General features: G+C 33.8%; 2 protein-coding genes across 3 annotated transcripts; one reads left to right on the top strand and one right to left on the bottom strand.

Annotated features, from left to right (window-relative positions):
* Nucleotides 1–998: 998 nt before the first annotated feature.
* LOC143058113 (uncharacterized) lies at nt 999–11,255 on the bottom strand. The gene is made up of 4 exons (XM_076231578.1): nt 11,167–11,255; nt 5,622–7,853; nt 3,275–3,426; nt 999–1,771 (listed from the first exon to the last, which is right to left on the bottom strand). The coding sequence occupies exons 1-4, from the start codon at nt 11,186–11,188 to the stop codon at nt 1,556–1,558; spliced, it is 2,622 nt and encodes an 873-aa protein (XP_076087693.1). The 5' UTR covers nt 11,189–11,255; the 3' UTR covers nt 999–1,555.
* On the top strand, nt 11,140–21,098 carry LOC143058124 (uncharacterized). 2 transcript variants are annotated; one of them, XM_076231588.1, is made up of 5 exons: nt 11,140–11,278; nt 13,048–13,127; nt 15,207–15,882; nt 17,467–17,621; nt 19,911–21,098. In XM_076231588.1, the coding sequence occupies exons 3-5, from the start codon at nt 15,222–15,224 to the stop codon at nt 20,127–20,129; spliced, it is 1,035 nt and encodes a 344-aa protein (XP_076087703.1). In that variant the 5' UTR covers nt 11,140–11,278; nt 13,048–13,127; nt 15,207–15,221; the 3' UTR covers nt 20,130–21,098. The 2 variants fall into 2 exon arrangements, with proteins under 2 accessions (XP_076087703.1, XP_076087711.1); XM_076231596.1 differs by lacking the exon at nt 13,048–13,127.
* The last annotated feature ends 345 nt before the right edge of the window (nt 21,099–21,443 follow it).

Raw genomic sequence — 21,443 nt, 5'->3', positions numbered from 1 at the left:
ACAAGAGAACAAATGACGTAGATGATAGCAACTATATTCCTGACTTAAAATTATAGGATTTATTTAATTCAATAAAATTTAAATTAAACTAGATATCATTGAGATGGGAGCCATCTCTGTGGGCCCCGCTGTGAATAATGTGCATTAAAAAATTGTATCTTTACCATAGGACATGGGTTTGTCAACTGAAATCAAAGTTTTTGACCTTGACCTTTGACCTATGAAGTTGTAAATAAATTATGACACACCCTTTGGTGTTGGTTTATAAATATGTCAAGTATAAACTTTGAAATGATAAAGGTTCTCAAGATATAGAGCGGACACGATCTTTACCATAGGACATGGGGTTGTCAACTGAAACCAAAGTTTTTGACCTTGACCTTTGACCTAGGAAGTTGCACATAAATTATGACACACCCTTTGGTGTTGGTTTATATAAATGTCAAGTATAAACTTTGAAATGATAACGGTTCTCAAGATATAGAGCGGACACAATCTTTACCATAGGACATGGGGTTGTCAACTGAAACCAAAGTTTTTGACCTTGACCTTTGACCTAGGAAGTTTTACATACATCATGACACACCCTCTGGTGTTGGTTAAAATGGATGTCAAGTATAAACTTTGAAATCTTAACGGTTCTCAAGATATAGAGCGGACACGATCTTCACCACAGGACACAGGGTTGTCAACTGAAATCAAAGTTTTTGACCTTGACCTTTGACCTAGGAAGTTTTACATACATCATGACACACCCTCTGGTGTTGGTTAAAATGGATGTCAAGTATAAACTTTGAAATCATAACGGTTCTCAAGATATAGAGCGGACACAAAGTTAAAGTGTTACGGACGGACGGACAGACGGACGGACGGACGGACAGACGGACAGACGGACGGACGGACAGACGGACAGACGGACGGACGGACAGACTGATCACTATAGGGCGACCCGCCTTAGTCGGCGGGGCCCTAATTACTGAAGAAACAAACACAACAAATGTGATCAAGATGTTTTAATGATAAAGAAAACAAATACATAGACATGTGACACCTTGGTAAACAACTTAGCATAGACTCTTATCTAAGGATTTGTAAAACATATTTTTTTTTAATAATTTGTAAAAGAAATGTAACAATAGTCAATATTTATAGAAATGGTAAGTAAACAACAACGTTTAGACTATATCTATTTTTTTTTTAAACGAAACAGATTATTATTCAAGGATTTGTAAAAAAAAAAACCCCAAAAAACCAACATGTAACAATATATTCAATAGCAATGTTTGTACACAGACAATTTTAACAGATTTTACCAGTCTTTGAACATATAATAATCTATAATGACAGCAGATACTTTCATACTAAATACACAAAATAATTTATGATGATTTGATCCTTAATCTGTCAAGTAAACATCGAATCTTTACTGATTATCAAAGATATAGACAATAACTTTGTTTCAACAAAAAGACAATTCCATAATCTACATAGGTTTCATATGCTGTAACAAGTCTTTTAATTTTCCATTAAACTTCTTTTCCATGTATAAACGATCTTATTTAATAAGTCCTTTTTGCCTCATTAGCGTTTCCCTTACATCCATTAGAGTATAGCCTAGAAGGTTCCTTCCTCTCCATGACCTGACATTCCAAGCCTTTTCATTACTAGCACCAAGTCCTATACCCCACAAACAATCACGTGGACTAGCTTCCGCCATTATTTTGGGATGTGTATCAAAAAGGCTTTTTTCCAGAAGATAATTCTGAGAGAACTGAAATATAAAATTTTATGGAAATGATGTCATTAATTCATTTACAATGTTTTGTCAATCAGTAACACTAACACTCACTATTACTCGTTATATACTATACAACACAGTTTTGAACTTTCATTATAAGATAAGATAAGATAAGATAAGAATTTTATTAATCTAATCAAGAACCCATAAAGGGCATCATTTTACAACACAATATGATTGGAAAAAGCAAAACAGAAAACTAATACCATACTATAACATTATGGACAGGATCAGATCCTAACACAACATGTGTTTTATATACCTATTATATTAAATCTTATAACAACAAAATATTATATTATTTCATATATTTTGTTTACATCTGGATCTTATTTCTAAACCTTTAATAATGTAATTTCCTAGGCACATGAGAGTTGGTAAATGCTCATTTGTGAACAGCCAGAAATATTTCTTATCATTAGGTAGTTCTTTAAAATTAGTACAAAAAGTGATAACTTTATCAAATAATAGTTTCCTCTGTTCATCATATAATGGACAATTTATATGTAAGTATATGTTTTCAGTCTTATTCGATAGAGAGACGGAAGATACTAGAGGGACATTCAAATTCAAAGTCGAAAAAACAAACTGACAACACTATGGCTAAAAAGGAACAAAACCAACAGACAAACACACAATAGTACACAAAACACAACATAGAAAACTAAAGACTAAGCAACACAAACCCCTCCAAAAACTTGGGTGCTCTCAGGTGCTCCGGAAGGGAAAGCAGATCCTGCTCCACATGTGTCACACGTCGTGTTATTTCAACCCCATCCATATTACTAGTATTTGATTTAGCAACTGAAATCAGTTTTTGTTCTTAACAAATGATGGTCTAATTCTAGTAAAATTTTACCTTAACCACTAAGGTATTGACAACAAAATGACAAAGAAGCTTCTTCTCATAATATAGGACCATTTATAAAAGAAAGGTTGCAATCCCATATGCCAATTTTGATTTAACAACCCCAATATAACTTGATAATAAATGGATCTATATTCATTTATTATATATGACCATCTATTCCAGTAAGGTTGCAGTCAAATATGTTGTATTTGATTTTGTATTCGGAAAACAGTTTTCAGCAAACATCTATATCTTTTTTCAGTACCCATGATCTGATGTTTTACATGGTGACCTCAAAATCAATAGGGCTTCTTCCTTCCACTTATCAATGTGACCATATATCCAATTAAAGCTGAAATACGATTTAATCTATTGTTGAATGCTGTTTAAATAACATCGATAATACATTTTAATTTCTTGTCATACCATGAATGCCACTAGCGTGGGTGCATATGTCTTCCTTTCTTAAGAACCCGAATTCAACTAATTTTCGATGGTGTTTAGTTTTCTGTATTTTGTTTCTGTTGATTAGTGTTGGTCTTTTTTTCTATTTATCTAGACAGTGATATGTAGTTTAGTTACCCCTTTTTTGTTTTTTTTACTTTGTACAAACATGAAACACTCACTTTTGCCATATTTCCATTTGTTACCACCTCTATACATTTATTTCCCCATTTTTCTGCATCAAAATTTCTCACTTTTCTGCCAAGACGTTTCATTTTCAAAGGTTTCGTTTCTTCCATGATCTGCTTTGCTATTTCGTTGTCACCAAACAGCACTGAAAATAAAAAATATAGTCCACTTGAGTTATACTTACTTATCTCTGGTACAAATAAACTATTTCAAAAATTTAGATCTATATCTACACAGAATACGAACTTTGACAATCAATTTCATTTCATTTTGCTCCAATAAGAAAGAATGTTGCCCAATTGAGTTTGGAATTTTTTGTTAAATTTTGAAAAAAAAACCCCAAATATTGAATAAGAGAACAAACAGCCTCCAAATGATTTCAAAGTGTTCATGTACATCTTGCAATCATTCTAAACACCGAACACATTTCACCTGTAGAATGGAAGATGGACATCCAATCACAGGCACTTGTCTCAGAATCCTGTCAAACGAACATGTACACCGTACAACTGTTCTAGATATCCAATCACAGGCACTTGTCTCAGAAGCTGTCAGACGAGCATGTACACCGTACAACTATTCTAGATATCCAATCACAGGCACTTGTCTCAGAATCCTGACAGACGAGCATGTAAACCGTACAACTATTCTAGATATCCAATCACAGGCACTTGTCTTAGAAGCATGTCAGACGAGCATGTACACCGTACATCTATTCTAGATATCAAATCACAGGCACTTGTCTCAGAAGCCTGTCAGACGAACATGTACACCGTTCAACTATTCTAGATATCCAATCACCAGCACTTGTTTCAGAAGCCTGTCAGACGAACATGTACACCGTACAACTATTCCAGATATCCAATCACATGCACTTGTTTCAGAAGCCTGTCAAACGAACATGTACACCGTACAACTATTCTAGATATCCAATCACCAGCACTTGTCTCAGAATCCTGTCAAACGAACATGTACGCCGTACAACTATTCTAGATATCCAATCACCAGCACTTGTCTCAGAAGCCTGTCAGACGAGCATGTACACCGTACAACTATTCTAGATATCAAATCACAGGCACTTGTCTCAGAAGCCTGTCAGACGAACATGTACACCGTACAACTATTCTAGATATCCAATCACAGGCACTTGTCTCAGAAGCCTGTCAGACGAACATGTACACCGTACAACTATTCTAGATATCCAATCACAGGCACTTGTCTCAGAAGCCTGTCAGACGAACATGTACACCGTACAACTAATCTAGATATCCAATCACCAGCACTTGTCTCAGAAGCCTGTCAGACGAGCATGTACACCGTACAACTATTCTAGATATCCAATCACAGGCACTTGTCTCAGAAGCCTGTCAGACGAACATGTAAACCGTACAACTATTCTAGATATCCAATCACCAGCACTTGTTTCAGAAGCCTGTCAGACGAACATGTACACCGTTCAACTATTCTAGATATCCAATCACCAGCACTTGTCTCAGAATCCTGTCAGACGAACATGTACACCGTACAACTATTCTAGATATCCAATATAGCTAACCTAAATTACTAACAACATCCGACTAACAGACTGGCCTAATCACGATTGCTTAATGTCGATCAATGCAACAAATCATGAGAAATGTCTAGGTCAAATGAACCCTGACGGAGGGACAATAAAATTTCCCTTAAGATAATATACTAGTAAACCAATAGTCTAATACTCATTAACTGAAACAATCACCTGAAAAAGGTCTAGATTTAAGTTGTTGTCAGATGCATCATAAAAATAACACGAGACTTATGCCCCTTCCCTTTCATGAATGTGACCTACCGAATTAGACTATTTACCGGATTTTTTATCTCATAAACAACACGACGGGTGCCACATGTGGAGCAGGATCTGCTTACCATTCCGGAGCACCTGAGATCACCCCTAGTTTTTGGTGGGGTTTGTGTTGTTTATTCTTTACTTTTCTATGTTGTGTCATGTGTACTATTGTTTGTCTGTTTGTCCTTTTCATTTTTAGCCATGGCGTTGTCAGTTTTATTTTCGATTTATGAGTTTGACTGTCCCTCTGGTATCTTTCGTCCCTCTTTTATGCCATGTACCACAGACTATTTGGTATCTGTATGAAAACTGATTGTTCAGATCTTCTACTTTCTAAAATAAGAAGCTTTATACAGAGATCTAACGCTACTACCAATATGTTACTTGTATTTTATGATATATCATAAGTGAGAGGCACATGTTATTTTATAATGCTATGTAAATAAATGTTTCGATGATAAAGATTGAGTTTTGCACAGATACCGTCACACTAAAATAAGAAAATGTCCACAAACCTGCTTTCTGGTGCATCATATACTGTTCAGCACATCTATATATGATATTCTGGACTTTGAAGTTTGCAGAATGGAACTGACTGAATGGTGACACCATACCAAAGAAATAGACGAAATCATATCTGGTTGTTATAAGTGTACCAGTACCCACTAAATACCGTATTCTTTCTGCCGAATCCTTGATTCTATTTTCTCCCTTCATACTTTCTATAAGTATACCAATGTTCTTTGTGTGTCTCTCTTTTAAATCAGTATTGCTGGACTCAAATGTTTCTTCGAACAACTTCCTTTCGGATTTCTTAGGAGATTTTAATTTTTCTTTTTTCACATGTTGTTCGGATTTCTTAGGAGATTTTGATTTTTCTTTTTTCACATGTTGTTCGGATTTCTTAGGAGATATTGATTTTTCTTTTTTCACATGTAGTTCGGATTTCTTAGGAGATATTGATTTTTCTTTTTTCTCATGTAGTTCTGTGGTTTTTGGCGTGCTTTCGAATTCAAGCGAATGCCGTGCCTTTTTCTCACTGGGATAATCTTTATCAATAGATGGACTTGTATCAAGGTGTTCACTGTGACGCTTCCGTGACTGCATAGTCAACTTGTCTTCTTTTCTGTATGTTTTGTCTTTACTGGAACCTTCTGCTCCGCTGTAACTTCTACGTGAGTGTGTACTACTATCATCATAACGTTTACTACTTGATGCATAATAATCATTTTTAGAGGAATGACTGAATTTTTTGGGTGTCCCTCCACTTTCCTTTCTATCTCTATTTGTAAAATCGTATCCTTTCTCCGTTTTCTTATCTGAACGGTTGCTCGTTCTCTCGGGTATATCTTTATATGAATGACTTTCTTTTGATGGCGAAGTTTCTGAATCACTACTATAAAAACTTCTGTGGGAACGCTCTGAGTGTATATCGGGGTCTCTTTGTGTATAAGTTGCATTTGTTTCAGGTATACTGTCATTGTGTGATTCTCTAGCCTTCTTTTCTGAGTCTCTACGGGGATATAGTGAATTATCTTCTGATTCAGTGCTGTCCTTGTGTGAATGTTTGAACTTCTTTTCTGAGTCTCTACGGGGATAAAATTTTTTGGGTGTCCCTCCACTTTCCTTTCTATCTCTATTTGTAAAATTGTATCCTTTCTCCGTTTTCTTATCTGAACGGTTGCTCGTTCTCTCGGGTATATCTTTATATGAATGACTTTCTTTTGATGGCGAAGTTTCTGAATCACTACTATAAAAACTTCTGTGGGAACGCTCTGAGTGTATATCGGGGTCTCTTTGTGTATAAGTTGCATTTGTTTCAGGTATACTGTCATTGTGTGATTCTCTAGCCTTCTTTTCTGAGTCTCTACGGGGATATAGTGAATTATCTTCTGATTCAGTGCTGTCCTTGTGTGAATGTTTGAACTTCTTTTCTGAGTCTCTACGGGGATATGGTGAATTATCTTCTGATTCAGTACTATCCTTGTGTGAATGTTTGGACTTCTTTTCTGAGTCTCTACGCGGATATGATGAATTATCTTCTGATTCAGTACTGTCCTTGTGTTTTGACTTCTTTTCCTTATCAAGTCGTTGTTGATTTGACTCATTTTCATGTTCAATGCCAACTCTGTGGGAATTTCTTTCCTTACTGTCCGAGTTCTTTGACCTCTTGTCAGATTCACTTGAGTGTTTGTGTGAATGTTTATCTTTATGTGAATGTTTATCTTTATGTTTATCTTTATGTGAATGTTTATCCTTATGTGAATGTTTTGACTTTTTTTCCTTTTTATGTTTCTTGAGTTTCTTTGATAATTCTTTATGACCTACAGAGAAATCATTTGTTGAAGTCTTTCTATTCTCTTCATTTGTTAGATCTTTTTCCTTTGGTCCATATTCTACATAATTCGTCATTAGGTTTTTGTCTTTGACAGTGCTGCATTCGTCTATTTTCATTCGCTTTGAAGGTATTTCTGTACTCTCTGTATCAATTGGATTTTTGTATTTGGAATTTCTTTCATTTTCACTTTTCTCTTTTCCCCTCTTGTCTGAGTCTTTCACATCAGGGGTTGATAAATCATTCTTTGAATATTTCTCCATTGATTTGTCTGTTTCTTCTCCACTGTGAACTTGAGATTTTTCTCGATTTATTTGAGTACTGTCTTTCTTTGTCAAATAATGATCCATTTTTCTTTGTTGTTTGCTTTCTGTTCTCTGACTTTCTTTAATGACATCATCTTCATTCGAGTCTGAAAAAAATTATTAATAAACTGTTATCACAAAACTATGTCTCGCCTTTTTGTAATTTTGATAATGCAAATGTTGAAATTAAAATAGCAATACTTTAACATGTAAGTTGTGCAAATATTCAAAGTCAATGAACTATAATTGAAGGTACAACAATCTCCATGGAAATGAGATGTGCCAATTTTAATACACACGCAGATATATCGAGTACTATCATTGACTTATCAGTCGTTCCATGAAAACAAACCTAAACCCAAACATTAAATTGGTAAACTATGTAAAAGTTTCAATGTCAATGAACCATGATGTGGGAATGATGCTTTATAATCTCAATAGAAACAAGACTTGCAAATGCCAATAAATTTGCATATCAAATATCATTGACTTAACATTCTAGGCTTTTAACAACAGTTCATCTTAAGGGAGTTCGCTTCTCAGTTTCAAAGTAATTAACTTTTCAAAAAACTAGTTTATATAGATAGGGGATTTATAAAGGAATCCAAAGAGCAAAACAAAATATATAGGTCACCGTGCTTGTTTTCGATATATTAGCCATTGAAATTTTGGCGGGAACATATTCTCTCTTGACTCTTCATAGCTTTACTATTGACAAGTTGAAGTTCTCAAAAACTGTTAAAAAGTGATTAAAATTTTATATTCAGATTTTTACAGATGGCTTATCATTATACATGTAAAAGATTTACAAAAAGAAAAATGGTGGTCACCGGGCAATTTTTTTCAAGGTATTCAAATGGATAACACCAGAGGATTCCGAAAATCTGACAAAAAATCTAAAACACAAGCCAGCTTCCTTAAACTGATCTAATCACAAACTAAAACATATAAACTAAGCAAATGTTTCAAAGTCAATAGACCATGATCGAGGGGGCGGGGCCAAATAATCTCCATGGAAACTAGATGTGCTAATGCTTATACAACTAAATGCCAATTAACATTGGCCTACCACTAATGATTCACCTTGAACTGACCTAATCACAAACTAATGCATGAATGAATGAATGAATCTTTATTTCCTCCATGTATATGAAGATTTTGCATACAAAAAGAAATAAGTAATTTTTTACACAATAAACAAAATATCATACATTTTGAGATAAATACCCAATTAAAAAAACATATTTAGATAAACACACAATACACATATATTCTAGTATACACAACAAAACACAATTTTTTTCAATCAAAGTCTATTCAAAATTCAAAATTAAACCTGTTTTCAAATAATACATGTCTGAATTTTTTAAACATGGGGTAAACATGTTTTGCTATGTAATACATCATTCTAGACCAATCTATAGGATCGAGATCGTATACTGTATCATCAACAGCTCCTAATAGTACTTCAACAAGGTCATCGTCGTCTAAATTGAAAATGTCCACGAACTTTTGAATGGGAAATGCATAACATTTCTTTCCGTTAATAGAACATGACACTATAATTAAATGTTTATCAAAAGACTGTTTGATACATAGAGCACATGTAGCTTTCTTAATGGCTGTCGATCCTAAAGCTACAAGTACTACTGAACAGTTCGATTTTGCATCGGGATATAAAACTGTCAACCGAATTAATCTATGTTCACAGAGGGTAGGATGAATTTGGGAATACCGTTTGAGTTCATTTCTATTTTCTAAATTACTTTTCCATGTGTTCACTTCATAAATTTAAATAGACTAACGGACAATTTTCGACCACAGCACTTTTTCTGGTATGTAATCCTCATTTACATAGGTTTCAAGGAAAGAAAAAAAGGTCGTATTTAGCAAAATGTACACTTTTCAAAGTCAATAGACCATGACTGAGGAGGCAGGACCAAATGATCTCCATGGAAATGCCGGAGATATGCTAATGCTTATACAACTGCATACCAAAACTCATTGACCTACCACTTATCGTTCACCATTAACTAGACCTAATCACAAACTAATACATTGTCAGTGACTCCGCTGCCGCAGTCGCCGCAATCACCATCGACGAAGAAGAAACAGCATACCTATGTCTCGCTTTTTGACTTCGTCAAGGCGAGACAAAAACTAGACAAACGATGCCCCTGCACTCCCCTCTGAAGTAACTGTATTACAACAAAGTCAATTGTCTGGGAGACATAAATGATGGCCCCCACAGATGCAAAGTGTTATTGTAAAATACACTAAGTTAAGCATGGGAGCACACAGGTCAATGGTTCAATGAAGAAGGAGTTTTCCGAAAACGCTATACACCTCTTATGCAAGTATATACTCCAAAAATGACAAAGTTCAACTATCTCCAAAATGAGTAAAAAATCACCAAAATCATCAAAATCCTGGCCACATGCACACCTTCAATATATTTGCACAAAATTTCACTAAACACTAAAGTGAAAACTTCCTAGCATTCAAACTGTAGGAGAAGTTATCTTATACCCATTGTATAAGTATTCAAAACGTGTAGGCAAACAATTAAGTTATTTCTAGTAAGATTTTAGTTGTTGTAGTTTTGTCAGAAATGTCTTTGTATTATTTAATTTTGTGTCTTTTAAATTGGCCACAATAACAAAGGATTTTCCTACCAGTGAGTAAAATAAGGTTATGTTCTGTATAATTGAAAATGAGGTAACAATCTACCTGAGACCAAATGACCTGAATGTACTCAAATACTTGCCTTAAAATGCCTATCATTGATTTAAGTTTAAACAATATTTTACTTTCCTAAGGTCATTAATGACAAATTTCCAACAGAAAGATAGGGATTCGGAAACATAAAAACTTATAAATATATATATAAATCTGTCCCACTTTCATTTTTCTAAACTGAGTTTCATTGGCCCATTTGGTTGTGTATAAAAAAAAACACATAGAGCGTCCCCATGAATTTGAGGTTAACAGGAGCAAAAAAAAATTATATAAATACCCAATTTCCTTGTTTTGTCACTGAAAAGAGTGAACTCGAAACACAAACTTAGTTTGGCCTTTTCAACCTTTTTCATGTTCATTTCGAATTTTTGAACACTTTTTGTAATGTGGGACTCAATGTTCCCCCTAAAATCAGAGATAAAAATAAATTTACAAAATATTACTTGGACGTTTTAAATATGTGTGCAGAAACAAATTTCAATGGGTATTTCCACAACAAATATTAATTATGCATTACGGATTTTATAAGTCGATCCGTAACTGTTTTTTTCATTGAACTCCGATCCGCAGGAATGTGAAATAATGAAACGAAACAGTTTGTTCAGTTTGTTTTGTTTTGAATAACAATTTATTAGTGATACATATTACAGTATTCTATTACTATCGTTAATTTTATTGTACCTCTTTGCCTCTTCGTTCCCATAGTTTGCTAACGCCTGCACTTTCAGAAAGTCGCCTTGTGAAATACTAAAACGGAAGTAAACAAATCAAGCTCATTTCATAAAGGGAAAAGGTAGGTACACTTATTGTTAGATTTTGATTATTATAAAATTTGACTTAAATAATTATAAAAAAATATGTTAAGGAAAGAGTGTAAGTTGGACATATTTGTAAATTGACAATAACAATTTGAATTCTACTTTCGGTTTCACTTTCATTTTCAGCAGGCCACAATACAAAAATGTGTTTAACTTATTCAGAAAAATCGATCTGTGGTATTGTTTTCTTAATTATTTTATATGAAGTGTATAATACACGCAATCAATTTGCAATGATTCTAAAAGTGTCCATACAAATTACAATGTAAGGTAGGAATGTTGAGTCAAACACCAGTATGTTTTTGTTTGGCCTTAATACACATGCCGTCTAGAGCTGTAATAAATGGATAACCTACAAAGGTATGGGTTTTACCAAGACTATTCAGTAATTAGACCGACAAAATGACACAACAACCCCTGCTGAGGACACACACCTTGGATATTTACCACCAAAGTATGATTATAATTATTTGTATGATCCCTTGTACAATGTTGTATAGCCGGATAGAGACAAGATCACAACTATGGATTTTCTAAGAGCTGGACAGCAGATATTTAAATAATCTAAATAATGAAAAACAATATAAGTCGCATATACAATGGTTAATTTAGTATATATAGGCAAACAATCTAGATTTTAATGGTACTTAAAATATGCTTAGGAAGGTTTTGGCAGCTGAAGTGGAACCATATTATTTGACTTTACAAAAAGGACAATTGTCACTGATCACTTTATGTCGAGCCTGCGACAGCAAGACAAAGCGATCCTAGGAGACTAGATTCCGTCGTCGGCATCGACAGCAGACATATAGCATGTATAGGTTCAGTCTGTGCATGGTTAACGGCTTTCTAACATCAATGTTAAACTTTATCACACATTTATAATAGAATTTAGGAACTTTATGATCAACATTTAGAAAATATTCCTTTTCATTGAAAAATGGACTCACTTTTGTTTACAGTTTAGATTCGGTCTAAGGTTTAATTTAAAGTTTTTCAGTCATTAATATAACTACATGGCCAAAAGTATTCGTCACCTGCTATATATTCATATAAAAATACATTTTTTTCAAAAAAATATTTTGAGGGCATTTATGGTTGGATTTTGATCAACAAGGCCTTCAAAGATGTAGAATTGTCTAAAGAATGTTTGTTTATTTTGTAATAGTTTTATCTTCAGGTGTTTTTGTTTTCTCTCGATGTGAACTCATACAATTGTTTTTTGTAATTTAATTTGGTTGAATATATAGCGAATTTCTGAACAGAAAAAAATATTTGTGTTTATCTTGTGAAAAAATGAAATTGATCCACAAAATAAATATATCCAAATAAACAAATAAACCTGTGACAATTCTGCTTCTATTGATACCAAGTTGCTTAAAATCAAACCAAAAATGACCCCAAAATATTTTTTTGAAAAAATGTAGTTTTATATACAATATATAGCGAAAAATCTCAAGTGACGAATACTTATGGCCACACTCTGTATGTCCAACTTTCATGGAATTTTACTATGGACCGACACTTTTTTTTATCACCACAAGACTTATTCTAAAGCATTTGAACAGTCTAGAATAAAAACAAATGTGACTTGATTAATTTCTAAACATTCATGGATTATTATGAAACTTGAACAGAAGCAAACAGACGAAAACTTTTGATTAGTTTTAAAATACTGTATTTTACTAATAAATTAACTCAGCTTTTACGGTCAAGATGACACTTTTACCTTTTACATTGACAGCAGCTAACCAGGTCAGCAGCTATCGCAGTTGAGACACAAAATTCCGTGGAACCATCAACGAACTTTTCATGATAGTTTAGGTTAGAAAATTAAGATTTTGAAAATGACGCAGTTATGTTGAGGCTTAACCTTGTATGCCAGTGAAAGCTCCTACTTTTATTGACCGAGTTTTAAGGTTAATTGCAACCATTTGAAGGTTTACACATGACAATGAAAATAGACTTGTTTTCTGTGTGCAATAGACCTGTCTTAATTGAAACAGTGGACACATGTATTTAACTAAATGTACATGACACAATAACAAATGAAATACAGATTTTGTCGAGTCTGCGACTTTAGTTACAGAAAGCTCGACATAGGGATAGTGATCCGGCGGCGGCGGTGTTAACTAACTTCTTAAAAGTATTATATTTTAGAGGATGGAAGACCTGGAGGCCTGTATAAAGATGCCTTATGTCACTAAGTTTCCGTCTGTCGCATGTCCATTGTCCTTAGCCTCATTTTCACGGTTCAGTGACTACTTGAAAAAAGTTAAAGATATTTTGTAATGTTAATTTCTCTTATTATGAGTAGTAGGATAACTATATTTGGTATGTGCGTACCTTGCAAGGTCCTCATGCCCCTTAGTTAGTTTTCACTTGACCCCGACCTCGTTTCATGGATCAGTGAACAAGTTAAAGTTTTGGTGGTCAAGTGCATATATCAGATACTATAAGCAATAGGTCTTGTATGTTTGGTGTATGGAAGGATTGTAAGGTGTACATGTCCAACTGGCAGCAGTCATCTGAACTTGACCTCATTTTCATGGTTCAGTGGTTATATATTTTTTTAATCTGTTTTTCGTATACTGTATTCAATAAGTCTACTACATTTGGTATATGGAATGATTGTAAGGTGTACATGTCCATCTTGCAGGTGTCATTTGACCTTAACAGCATATTCGTGGTTCAGTGGTCAAAGTTAAGTTTTGGAGGTCTGGTAATGTTTTCTAATACTATATATGCAATAGGTTAACTATAGTTGGTGTATAGAAATATTTTATGATGTACACGACAGTTTCGCAGGTTTTGTTTGACCTTGACCTCATTTTCATGGTTCATTGCTCAGTCTTAAGTTTTTGTGTTTTGGTTTGTTTTTCTTTAACTATAAGCAATAGGTCAACTATATTTGTTGTATGGAAGGACTGTTAGCTGTATATGTATGTCTGGCAGTTAACATCTGACCGCGACCTAATTTTCATGATTCATTGATCAATGTTTAGTTTTCTTGGTTTAGTCTATTTCTAAGAAACTATAAGCAATAGGTCAACTATATTTAGTGTACTGGATGATTGTAAGGTGTATATGTATTTCTCCTTAGGTTTATCTGACCTTGACCTCATTTTCTTGGATCATGTTTAGTTTATGTGATAGTTGTAGGAAAGGTAAAATATTTAGGATTATTGACATCAACATAATATCAATGGTTATTGAAGAAGGCGAGACATTTCAGCGCGTGCACTCTTGTTGAATTAAGACATACAAATGTAGTTCATATTTCATGTCTCCATCTCAATATTTGATGTGATGTATTAAGTTTAAGGGTAGAAAATAAAATAAAGTAGAGCTTATTGATAGAGAAGACCTGTTTTTAATCCTAATTTTCTATCCTTTACTTGCATCTGTAGAATATTATCCATCATAATGTTGCAATGATTACACAAACTACCAACAGAAATTGGAAGTATTCAATATATAGAAAGAACCTTCTATATTTATATCTGATACTTACGTTTTCAACAGAAATACTGAAATTAAAAATGATAATGAAAGGTACCAATTTGATAGCACCAGTCTACAAAAATGTTATCATAAGGATTTTTGTTGTGAAGCAGTGAAGCAACGTTGTTGGGATTGTATGAACATTTCCAAATTTTATATAAGATTTTATAAGTCATTTTAAACGAGGAATTTGGCTTGGTATAAACTGTATTAAAAATATATTACCGATGTACGCAACATTTCATTTATTCATGCAGTCCTCTTTAATTAACAGATCTTAATTTAAAGTTGTCTATTTACAATACATGAAAAGTAAAACAGGGAACTAAAATCGCCTGAGGTAAGAAACCCACTACAAGATAAATTTTACGCTGAGAGAAATGATTTCATATTTTGTAGAACACTTATTTACATATGGCAGAATCTTCAGACACTTCCAATGGACGGTTAAACTTGTATCCTAATATTTCTGATTTGTCTGTTACCGCAAATGCAGACTATGTACCAGTAGTAGAAGCGGAGCTAGCCAACAACGATAAATATACACCTCCGTACAGTTTTAAAAGTGAGACAGGCGGGACATGGAATTCGCAATCCACATCTTTTTCTACCCAAGACGCATTCGAATACACAAATGATACGTCTTCGTCAAATAATTCTACTAAAGACGACAATAAAATGGAGAACACAAAAAACCAAGAAAGACGACGCAACAACAGACTCCAGAGTGGAGCAGGAAGCGATAAATACCATAATGCTCATAGGTTCCCTGGTGGACATAACAAAGCAAATGCAGAAAGACCAAAACCTAAACCATGTGACAAACCATGTGACAACATAAACAGTGGATCTACTGGTAACAGTTCATCAGATTACAAATCTCGAGACCATGGAGCTGGAGGACAATCGAGCGAACATGCTCGACAAGGGAGAGACAGAATACAAAAAGAGACTGAGAATTATTTATTCTTCTGGCGAAAAGAATCACCATTCAGTCAGTGGCATCCAGCTAAGTTTACTATTGATGGTCTCACTTTCAATTGTGCTGAACAGTATATGATGTATAATAAAGCAAGTATGTACAAAATATAAATTAGTCTTACATGCATGATTTTTTTATTAGTTGTTAGTGGGTTTGAACTGGCTGTCAGATAATTGCGAGTACTCTCAGATCTGTTCATTGTGTCTTTTTTGTCGGGATGTATAAGTACACGGCCACGTCCACTTGTATTTTCGTCCATCTGACGAGTTAAGCCTTTTTCAACTGATTTTTATAGTTCGTTCTTATGTTGTACTGCTATACCGCTGTCCCAGGTTGGGGGAGGGTTGGGATCCTGCTAACATGTTTAACCCCGCCACATTATTTATGTATGTGTCTGTCCCAAGTCAGGAGCCTGTAATTCAGTGGTTGTCGTTTGTTTGTGTGTTGCATATTTGTTTTTCGTTCATTTTTTTATATGAATAAGGCCGTTGGTTTTCTCGTTTGAATTGTTTTACATTGTCTTATCGGGGCCTTTTATAGCTGACTATGCGGTATGGGCTTTGCTCATTGTTGAAGGCCGTACGGTGACCTATAGTTGTTAATGTCTGTGTCATTTTGGTCTCTTGTGGACAGTTGTCTCATTGGCAATCATACCACATCTTCATTTTTATATTTCATACAAAAAAACAAAAAACTGAAATCACTCTTTATTGATAAGAGATTTTATACGGTGCATTTATTAATTATGCGATCCATTTATACTCCATGTATGTTGTTTCTGCCACTATTGATGGGCTTCAAGTTGGCTAGGGTATTCAAAATTCAAGTTGCGAATTCTTTTTACTAACGTATTATTACGGTATTAAAAGTTTTTTTTTATTATTAATGTTGATACCTAATTTCATGAAACAAAACGAATGTAAAAATGGTTTAATTCGCAGTCTATTCCATTTACTTTTTAATTACAGCACTTTTAAGGATTAAATAAAAAAAAAATGAAAGTTTGTAACTTTTGCAGGTTTTAAGAATCGCAGGTAAGAAGGGAATATTTGATATGAACGATTATACTGTGTCAGCTATACCAACTGTCGCTTACTAGACAGACACCTAGTTTTCTCAGGTGCTTGAGTAAATTTTTTTTTAAATTTTGTTTTATTGTCTAACTATTTGTGCTCGTTAGATACATGTTTTTAAAGACTTACTTTTGCCATATTGCCTTTCTTTACTATCTCTTCACGTTTTTCCTCCCATGCTTACGGCTCGTGAAATTTAACATTCTCTCGACTGGTATTTTTCGCAAATACCCCTCCTTAACATGATATATCTGTTCAAAATTCTTCCGTTTAGAATAGAACATTTCCTCAAATTTCTAGCTGATATTTAGTTTAATTAGGTTGTGAAGTTAAGTCCCTAATACCAAGTTTGGAGACTTCTTGTTCCTCGCGCCTACAATATATTGTGATGCAGTAAATTCTTGACGAAATGTTTAAAAGTTGGTTTCAAAAGGAGTTTACAGTCAATTGGGATGCATATACTTAATTGAATATCTATATTTTAAGTAAAAATACGCACACACATTGTATATAGGTATATAATTTCATGTTAATAAAGTACTTTTTTTTTTTTAACTTAGATTATTTTGTCTGAAAGAAGTATCTTATCTTAATTTCATTTTAGAATTTTCTAAAAATGAAGCAAAACTAGATGAAGTTATATTGTCACTGGACGATCCTGGTGATATGAAGAGCTATGGAAGAAGCATCCGTGATCTTGATTACGAAGCATGGGAGGAAAAACGTGAAGAGATAGTAAAGAAAGGCAATATGGCAAAAGTAAGTCTTTAAAAACATGTATCTAACGAGCACAAATAGTTAGACAATACAACAAAAGTAAGTCTTATTCTTCAATTTGAATTAGAACAAAAATTAAGCTTAGATCTATAGTGTGAACAAATAGCAAATCATTAAAGATAAGATAAATATACTTATATATAATGAGCACAAATAGCATGCTAATGTAGCAGATAAGGCAAAAATTCAGATTATATGGATCAATACTATAGCAAGGTAATATAGCATTACGTATAAGTCAAAAGTGGGAATAAGTGACAAGGTTGTTTAACTAAAGCTTGTCATAACTTGAAGTGTGAACAAATAGCAAGGTAAAAAAACCAAAGCACTTGTTCACACTTTTGACTAGCTTTAGCTATATCATACTTTTTCACATCACGAGTTCTGCCTAGCTTTAACAATATCACATTGCTACTTCTTTACACTACGAGTTCTGACTAGCTTAAGCTGTATCACATAGCTACTTCTTTACACAGAGAGAGAGTTCTGACTAGCTTTACATATATCACATTGCTACTTCTTTAAACTACGAGTTCTGACTAGCTTAAGTTGTATCACATTGCTTCTTCTTTACACAGAGAGAGAGTTCTGACTAGCTTTACATATATCACATTGCTACTTCTTTAAACTACGAGTTCTGACTAGCTTTAGCCATATAACCTTGCTACTTATTACACTTAGAGTTCTAACTAGCTTTAAGTATATCACATTGCTACTTCTTCAAACTACGAGTTCTGACTAGCTTTAGTTATACCACCTAGCTACTTGTTCACACTACGAGTTCAGACTAGCATTAGTTATGTAAGATGTTACTTGTTCACACTACGAGTTCTGCTTTACTTTAGTTATACCATCTTGCTACTTGTTCACACTACGAGTTCTGACTAACTTTAGCTATATCACATTGCTACTTGTTCACACTACGAGTTCAGACTAGCATTAGTAATATAAGATGCTACTTGTTCACACTACGAGTTCTGACTTACTTTAGTTATACCCCCTTGCTACTTGTTCACACTACGAGTTCTGACTTACTTTAGTTATACCACCTTGCTACTTGTTTACACTACGAGTTCACACTAGCATTAGTTATATAAGATGCTATTTGTTCACACTACGAGTTCAGACTAGCATTAGTTATATAAGATGCTACTTGTTCACACTACGAGTTCTGACTTACTTTAGTTATACCCTCTTTCTACTTGTTCACACTACGAGTTCTGACTTACTTTAGTTATACCACCTTGCTACTTGTTCACACTACGAGTTCTGACTTACTTTAGTTATACCATCTTGCTACTTGTTTACACTACGAGTTCAGACTAGCATTAGTTATATAACATGCTACTTGTTCACACTACGAGTTCTGACTTACTTTAGTTATACCCCCTTGCTACTTGTTCACCTTACGAGTTCTGACTTACTTTAGTTATACCCCCTTGCTACTTGTTCACACTACGAGTTCTGACTTACTTTAGTTATACCACCTAGCTACTTGTTCACACTACGAGTTCAGACTAGCATTAGTTATGTAAGATGCTACTTGTTCACACTACGAGTTCTGACTTACTTTAGTTATACCCCCTTGCTACTTGTTCACACTACGAGTTCTGACTTACTTTAGTTATACCCTCTTGCTACTTGTTCACACTACGAGTTCTGACTTACTTTAGTTATACCACCTAGCTACTTGTTCACAATACGAGTTCAAACTAGAATTAGTTATATAAGATGCTACTTGTTTACACTACGAGTTCTGACTTACTTTAGCCATATAACCTTGCTACTTGTTCACAATACGAGTTCTGACTAACTTTAGCCTTATTACCCTGCCACTTGTTCGCACTACGAGGTCTGACTAACTTTAACCATATAACCTGTTTACAGAATAGTAAATCACAAATGTCTCTTATATACTTTCCATACAACTCACTGGTCACTCAATTTTGACACAGATGTTTGTCATGACACCTATAACAAATGTTTATGACACTAGAAAAATAATTCATTTCATATACTAGTACTTACTTTTAATTCTTTCTGTGCTATATTAATATTGCCAATTTCGCATATTTGTTTTCATTCTTATAAAGAGTACTTTGAATTTGTATTCATATGTTTTCTGTTATCATATCATTGCTGATATTTATTTTTACTCATTAATTTGATTTATACATGTAGAATTTATTGAATGAGGATAAATAAGCAAAATGCATCTTTACAAACAGAATTATTTGATGTAATCAATATTCAACTTGATTTTAATTTCAGTTTTCCCAAAATGAAAAATTGAAAGAGGAACTGGTAAACACGTATCCAAAGCTTTTAGTAGAAGCAAGTCCACATGATCCGGTTTGGGGAATAGGTTTGGCAGCAGACGACCCTAAAATATTCGATGTGAACAACTGGAGAGGATTCAATCTATTAGGGAAAATTATAACAGAAGTCAGAGATGAACTCTTAAAGGATTTTCTGAAGCCATCAATATAGAACTTTTTGTTGATTTTGAAAAAGAACTTTTACTTTTTTTTTAAATAGAGCTTATCTGTGATCACCATCATTAAGTACTTTGTAAAATGCTGTTTAATCTATAGGTTTATTCTTTAGACATTAATCATTATTTTTAAATGTAAATATATTCCTTATATTTCTTTTTTTTTTCTTAAATATTTTAAACAAGAATATGTGTCCATAGAACATCATGACCCCGGGCCCTGCTTGCACTATCTATAGTGTCCATGTTAAGTATACCGGTAAATCTGGTTCAAACTTTTTATTTGGCATTAAATAAAAAGAGTTGGCCTCACAATGAACACTTGTATTAAGTTTCAGAGTGATGTGACCACATCTTTGGGGCACTACTTTAACAAAAACTTTAACATGAAAATGTTTTAATTTCACACACTATCATCAAATTTATGGGTCCAATGTAACGTGAAATCGCGGTCATACGGCTGATTACAATGTATATATTCGATAAAAAATCACATCATTTATGTGTCCAATGTAACGTGAAATCGCGGTCATACTGGTTACAATGTATATAATTCACATCATAATGAACCGGTGAACTAAATTTCACGATGAGACCACTTCAAGGAAAACGACCACAATCAGAACTTTAAGCTGGCATGGTATGGATCAACGGACGAATTGACGGACCGACGCACAGACAAAAAACACATTGCACAACCCCTTTACTATTACAAGTTGGGCATAGAAAGATACAGAGTGACAATCATAGAAATAGCATGAGTAAATTTTGCGTGATAATTTGAGTATCATTTTATTAGATTGTTCTATTTATGTAAATTTTTAATTTGAAATATGGGAAGATTTACAGGTACTTCTGTGAGAAAATATTTTTTTATTACTGAATAAGATTGTTAATCCAATACAACTTGTTAACTTGTAAACTTGTTAATGATATATATGCATTGAAATAGATACAAAAAATATGTTGTTTTGTTCTGCATACGAGAAATGTTGCTGAAAGCTAAACGAAGAAGTGTCAACAATATACATTTCGTGTATAAAGCTTAAGGATGAGAAAAGAAGAGCTCCACAGCCCTTGTTTTGTCAATATAACGGAACTATACACAACTGTCATACAAGTGGGAGGTTTATCTAGCTGTAAAACCAGGTTTGATTCACCATTTCTCCAGGAAATCCATGTAACAAGACAGGAATATGACAGTTGTCTTCAGTTTGTTGATATAGTCGAGGTTTTGTCAGGTTTTATGTACTTCCCTAGTTTGGTGTATTTACCACGTGGTATTTACCTTCCGGACGTTGAAGGTTCAT

Source organism: Mytilus galloprovincialis, chromosome 1 (genome assembly GCF_965363235.1).
Source record: "Mytilus galloprovincialis chromosome 1, xbMytGall1.hap1.1, whole genome shotgun sequence".
Taxonomy (NCBI): Eukaryota; Metazoa; Mollusca; class Bivalvia; order Mytilida; family Mytilidae; genus Mytilus; species Mytilus galloprovincialis.
This window is presented reverse-complemented; position numbering and strand designations above follow the sequence as displayed.

What these genes read in the sequence shown, in the direction of transcription:
- LOC143058113 (XM_076231578.1), bottom strand. Translation starts at nt 11,188, where the DNA reads ATGGGAACGAAGAGGCAAAGAG. An exon ending in GGGAACGAAGAGGCAAAGAG is followed by an intron (nt 7,854 to 11,166) that starts GTACAATAAAAT and finishes AATTTTTTTCAG; the next exon opens with ACTCGAATGAAGATGATGTC. An exon ending in TATGATGCACCAGAAAGCAG is followed by an intron (nt 3,427 to 5,621) that starts GTTTGTGGACAT and finishes TTTTATTTTCAG; the next exon opens with TGCTGTTTGGTGACAACGAA.
- LOC143058124 (XM_076231596.1), top strand. Translation starts at nt 15,222, where the DNA reads ATGGCAGAATCTTCAGACACTTCCAATGGACGGTTAAACTTGTATCCT. An exon ending in TATGATGTATAATAAAGCAA is followed by an intron (nt 15,883 to 17,466) that starts GTATGTACAAAA and finishes ATTTCATTTTAG; the next exon opens with AATTTTCTAAAAATGAAGCA. An exon ending in AGAAAGGCAATATGGCAAAA is followed by an intron (nt 17,622 to 19,910) that starts GTAAGTCTTTAA and finishes TTTTAATTTCAG; the next exon opens with TTTTCCCAAAATGAAAAATT.